At 49.4% G+C, this 6,194-nt stretch overlaps 1 protein-coding gene across 2 annotated transcripts in view; it reads left to right on the top strand.

The window, feature by feature from the left end:
• The first annotated feature begins 5,146 nt into the window (after positions 1 to 5,146).
• The window catches only part of SNF8 (SNF8 subunit of ESCRT-II), a 31,017-nt gene continuing 29,969 nt past the window's right edge, over positions 5,147 to 6,194 (top strand). The window contains exons 1-2 of one of the 2 annotated variants that reach the window (XM_027767339.1): positions 5,147 to 5,308; positions 5,667 to 5,717. In XM_027767339.1, the coding sequence (XP_027623140.1) occupies positions 5,255 to 5,308; positions 5,667 to 5,717 (105 nt within the window). In that variant the 5' untranslated portion in view covers positions 5,147 to 5,254. The remainder of the gene's footprint in view (positions 5,309 to 5,666; positions 5,718 to 6,194) is intronic. The other variant, XM_006166146.3, reaches the window with a different exon arrangement.

Below are 6,194 nucleotides of genomic sequence, written 5' to 3'. Positions count from 1 at the left end.
GTGTGTGCCCAAAATCCCAAGAGAATAATGGAGCAGGAGAAGGAATTATAGCATGGCCATCCCCTGAAGGGGATGATTTCTCACTTTCCTTTTCTTTCTTTCTCTCTGGCAAGCACATGCACCCTATAGCAAAAACTAAATATAAAAAAATTTAAAAATAAGCTATTATGTACATCTAAGGGAGTATGTATGTGTGCATTTAAGGGTATGAATTGTTAGATCTGAGGTCAAGTGTGGGTGAGGGTATTAGTGTAAGTTAGGGTGTCATACAGTGTGAGTCAGAGAGTAAGGGAGGAGCACGTGTGTACCTGAAGGATCAAGTTCCTGTGTTGGGGGTCTAAGATGATGAGGCTAAGAGATCAATGTGTATAACCTGAGGGGCCAGTTTTTCACATAAAGCAGAAGGGAAATATACGCTGGAGGAGGTCACTGTGTGAAACGGCCACCCACTGTGAGGATATCTGAAAAGGTTAGTATAGGGCTGGCCCTGTCGCTCAGTAGTTAAGGGAATCAAATCCCACATGGCTACTGAGGGTTCAAATCCTGGTCTTAGTGGTTTAAAAAACATGACAGGACATGTGTACGTGTGCCCACAATTCTGACAGGACAGAGAAATGGAGACGAGATCACAGTGTCACTATGCCCCATTGGGGAGTGCTTTCTCTTCCTCTCTCTGGCAAGTGCCACACACTCACTGGAAATTTAAAAAAGGAAAAGAGGGACCAGCAGTTAGTGTAATGGCTATGTCGCTGAACTCCCACGTAGTCGACAGCAGTTCAAGTCCTAGACCCGGTGGCTTACACTCACGCCGGGTGCGTGTGTGCGTGTGTGTGTGCCCAAGATCCCAAGACGAGAATGGAGGAGAAGGGATTGCGGCGTGGCCATCCCCCCTGGGGGGTGATTTCTCAATTTCTGTCTCTCTGTCTCTCTCTGTCTCTCTGGCAAGCGCACATGCCCTATAGCAAAAACTTCTCAAAAAAAATTAAAAAAAAAAAAGAAAAGAAAGCAAGCAAAGGTTTGCATAAGGTAGAGAGGACAAATCTGTGTTTTAGAAGTCTGTGTCTAGGAGGTGTATTCTGTTTGAGCACGGCGTCTGAAGGTGTGACTATGAATGATTAGTCTAGCCTCAGTCCTCAGAAGATAAAACGTTATTTCTCTCACTCCTACTATCCAGAGGCAGGAAGCCCAGGGCTGTTGTGACAGCTCTATTCCATAAACTCCTCAGGGATCCAGGCTCAGTGGACTCATCATTCCACTGTAGTTCAAGGTTCAGAATGGCAGCTCTGTGTCCTGCCATCAAACTCTGCTCCCACTCTCTTTTTCATCTTTTTATTCAAAAGCTCTCAGGCACCATTACTCACATGTACGATTTCCCGGTGCTGATTCCACATCTGCAGCCCAGCCCAGCCCTTTCTGTGGAGCTTCATACCAGTACAGTACAGTCATGCATTGCTTAACGCTGGGGATATGTTCTGAGAAATGCATTGTTTGACAATCTTGTTCAAAAATCAGAGTGGGGCCAAATCTGTGGCCTGGTGGTTAAGGCATCCGGACCCTACATGGCTGACCTCACAGTTCACAGGTGACCTCACCTAGCGACTTGAGAAACACACCAGGTGTGTGTGCCTGCGTGCCTGACAGGATGGGGAAATGACCATCCCCCACAGGGTGTACTTTCTCCTGTTCCTCTCTGTCTCTCTCTGGAGAACACACTCTCTTTTTTTTTTTTTGGAGAGATTTTCACTGTAGGGCGCGTGCGCTCGCCAGACAGACAGAGAGAGACATAGAGACAGAAAGCGAGAAATCACCCCCCAGGGGGGATGGTCACGCCGCAATCCCTTCTCCTCCATTCTCCTCTCGGGATCTTGGGCATGCACGCACACGCGCCCGGCGTGAGTTTTAAGCCACCGGGTCCGGGACGCGAACCGCGGTCGACTACGTGGGAGTCCAGCGACATAGCCATTACGCTAACTGCTGGTTCCCTGGAGAACACACTCTCTAGCAAAACAAAGCAAAACATAGCATTTGTTTACTTATAGATCCTATGGTCCAGGCTTACCATACACCTAGGCTTTGTGGCATAGTCTTAGTAGAACAGTATAGTATTTGTGGCCCATTGTTGATCAAAGCATTCTTTTTTTTTGAGAGGTTTTTTCTATAGGGCACATGCACTTGCCAGAAAGACAGAGACAGAGAGACAGAAAGCGAGAAATCACCCCCTGGGGGGATGGTCACGCCACAATCCCTTCTCCTCCCTTCTCCTCTCCGGATCTTGGGCACGCATGCACACGTGTCCGGTGTGAGTCTAAGCCACCAGGTCTGGGACTTGAACCACAGTTGACTACATGGGAGTCCAGCCACATAGCCATTACACCAACTGCTAGTCCCAGACAGACTTTCTTTCCTTTTTTTTCCTATAGGGAAATGTGCTCAATGGAGAAAGGGGGTGGAAGGGATAGTGAGAAATCATATCCCCCCCTAGGGGGATGGGCACATGACAATCCCTTTTGCTCCAGCCTCCTCTTGGGATTTTTCAGTATGTACACACATGTCTGCTGTGCTTTTCAAGTTTCTGGGTCCAGAATTCAAACCAGAATCATCCATGTGGGAGCGCCTTAACTTCCATGCTAGCTGCTGCCTTCCCCAGACTTTTCTTTAATGTGTTCAAAAACACTCTTTAGGGTAGGCTCTACGGTAACATGGTAACGTGCTGCTTAAGAGAAGCCAGATCCCACATGGCAAACACGACTCAAATCTCTGGCCCAGTAAGCGGGAAACACACTGGATATGGGCCTCGGTGCTGGAGATCCAAGAGGCTGCAGGATGGGATGAGGGGAATCACGATGTGATCAAACCCGGCGAAGGGTGCTCATCTCCCTCTTGTTCTGACTATCACGTGCACACACAGAGCTCTATCATGAATGAAAAAATAAAACCCGCTCTCTATTTCCCTAATTTCTTCATCCTACGCCGCCCTCTAAATGACACACGCTGTGGCCCCCACTAGAAAACTGAGCATCTTTCTTACCCTTTACCCACCCACACTACTAAGCAGCTTTACCACTTTCTTTTGAGAGACTTTGCTGCAGGGTGTGGCAGAGAGACAGAAAGCAAGAAATCACCACCCCCCTCCCCAGGGGGGATGGCCACACTGCAATCCCTTCTCCTCCTTTCTCTTCTCTGGAGTTTTAGCACACACGCACGCACACACATGCACTGGTGTGTTTTAAGACTCCAGTTCTGGGACTCAAACTGTGGTCAGCTACATGGGAGTCCAGTGGTGTAACTATTATGCCATCTGCTGGTCCCCCACTTTACTTCTTAATATCTTTTTTTTTTTGGAGAGGTTTTTGCTATAGAGCACATGTGTGCACCAGAAAGACAGAGACAGAGACAGAAAGTGAGAAATCACCCCCCACGTGATGGCCACGCCACAATCCTTTCCCCTCCATTCTTTTCTCGGGATCTTGGGCACTCACGCTGGCACGAGCTTAAGCCACCAGGTCTGGGACTCAAACCGTGGTTGACTACCTGGGAGTCCAGCAACATAGCCATTACACCAACTGCTGGTTCCTTTTCTTATTTTTCTTATTTTTTTTTTAAGAATTATTTTATTTAACTTTATTTATTTAAATTTGACTAGAGAAGGACAAAGTAAGAAAGAGAGAAAGCAAGCCACCAGGTTCAGGACTTAACTGTGGTTGGCCATGTGGGAGTCCAGTGCCCTTAACCACCATACCACCTGTCGGCTCCCTTAATATCTTTGTCAGTACTCTTCTCTCTGGCCTGTAAATAATTATTTAATTTTATTTATCATTATTAATTTTTTTTTAGAGGTTTTCGCTATAGGGCGCGTGTGCTCGCCAGACAGAGAGAGACAGAGAGACAGAAAGCGAGAAATCACCCCCAGGGGGGATGGTCACGCCGCAATCCCTTTTCCTCCATTCTCCTCTCGGGATCTTGGGCACGCACGCACAAGCACCTGGCGTGAGTTTTAAGCCACTGGGTCCGGGACGCGAACCGTGGTCGACTACGTGGGAGTCCAGCGACATAGCCATTACGCTAACTGCTGGTTCACAATCATTATTAATTTTTAATTTGACTAGAGAGAGAGACAAAGAGAGCGAGAGGGAAAGTGAGAAAGCAAGACACCAGGTCCAGGACTAGAAGCACAGTTGATCATGTGCGAATCCAGTGCCTTAACTACCATGCCACCTGCTGGCCCCACCATCATGATCTAATTGTAGCCTTCTTTGTTTCTACTTTGAATTACAGTTGACTTGAGTGAGTCCAAGCTGTCATTAGTTTTTCTTTTCTAACTTAAAAAATAATTATTTAATTGTGTTTATGTTTATTATCACTTTTAATTTGGATAGGGTACATGTGCTCATCAAAGGGGAAACGGCACAGAAGGGAAATGAGAAAGCAAGCCGCCAAGGCCAGGACTCCAACTGCAGTTGGTCATGTGGGAGCCCAGCACCCCAACCACCACACCACCTGCTGGCCCCAGCCATTAGTTTTTCTAAAAACAATCTGATCTTGATTTAAGAGTCCTCCGTTAGCTCCTTGTTAGACACAGTAACGCTATCAAAATCACCCGAGGGACTTTCCAAACACATAGATGTCTGATTCCAACCCCAGATGATGAACCCATATTTTAACTGTTATTTCTACGCCAAGCGTTGCACTAAATGCTTTATTACATGTGTTTTCACTTAACCCTCACAATAATTTCATCACTAGCTATTATTCTAATTCACAAGTGTGGATGGTGAAATACAAGACATTAAGGAATTTGCCTCAAATTACTGGACCGTATATAGTGGAATTGAGCTATGGTCTGTTCTACGCTTAATTTGGACCCCTCGATGGTCAGCACGTAGTAGGTGTTCCAGGAGCACCTGTTGACCTCCAGGTGGAGTGAAGTGACAGTCACGAGAAGATCAGGGCGTCCAAGTGGACAGGACGCGCGGGACCGTGCGATGGCGACCGGGTCTCCGCGTCCCCACCCGGAGCTCTGCCCGTGCGCCAGCCCGGTGCAATCTCAGCCGCCGAGCCCAGCCGAGCTTAGCCAGCCGCGGAAGCCGGGGCTTTTTGCGGAACATATCGCCCCCGCGGCAGGAAGTGCGGCGCGTGGCTTCCGGCGCGCGCCGATGACGTGCAGCCTGGGCTTCCGTGTTAGGAGCGAGCGGCGGAGTCCCGAACGCCGAGACCTGGGGTCCCAGCACCGGGGCGGCCCGGGCCCAGGGCGGCGATGCACCGCCGCGGGGTGGGAGCCGGCGCCATCGCCAAGAAGAAGCTGGCCGAGGTGAGGGGGAAGAAGGCCGACCCGCAGCCCACCCCTGACCCGCGAGACCCTGGCTTCTCCCGGAGCGATCCTTCCCCTTAGATCGCCTCCCTTCCGAATCTGGGACGGCTTCTCAGGCCCGGGGACCTGAGTCGCTCCAGCTCCGCTGGATCGGAGCGCCAGCATCCCAGATCCGCCAGCCCTTTCCTCCACTTCCCCAAATTTGACTACAGGCGAGTCGATTCTACTTCCTTACCCTCTCCCTCTCCCTAAAACACCATTGAGAAGAGGTTATCGTCATTTCATACGAAAACTGTCGCCCCGCAAGTGGGAGCCCCAGCGCCTCTTCTCAACTCATGCTGGTCTCTTTGTCTGACAGGCCAAGTATAAAGAGCGAGGGACTGTTTTGGCTGAGGACCAGCTGGCTCAGGTGAGTGGGTTGGAGGACTCTAGGCAGGGAGGGAGATGTAGGTGTAACAGGCTGGTCAGCACACCTTTGAGGTAGGCTGGATTGCTTAGATGGAACCTGAATAAGATGCCTGCAAACCCTGATTTCTGGGTTTCTCAGGTCTTTTAGGGTACTTGTTAATAACAGGAATAGCATGCATCTTTGTGTGATAAGATGCTTATAACCAGGGTTGTGTCCATTTGCTTGTTTATTCCTTTTTTTAAAGAATTACTTTTGGGAACCAGCAGTTAGCATAATGGCTATGTCGCTGGACTCCCACGTAGTCGACCGCGGTTCGCGTCCTGGACCCGGTGGCTTAAAACTCATGCCGGGCACGTGTGTGTCTGTGCCCAAGATCCCCAGAGGAGAATGGAGGAGAAGGGATTGCGGCGTGACCATCCCCCCTGGAGGGTGATTTCTCGCTTTCTGTCTCTATGTCTCTTTCTGTCTGGCGAGCAC

This window comes from Tupaia chinensis, unplaced genomic scaffold (genome assembly GCF_000334495.1).
Source record: "Tupaia chinensis unplaced genomic scaffold, TupChi_1.0 Scaffold144171_2, whole genome shotgun sequence".
NCBI lineage: Eukaryota > Metazoa > Chordata > Mammalia > Scandentia > Tupaiidae > Tupaia > Tupaia belangeri.
This window is presented reverse-complemented; position numbering and strand designations above follow the sequence as displayed.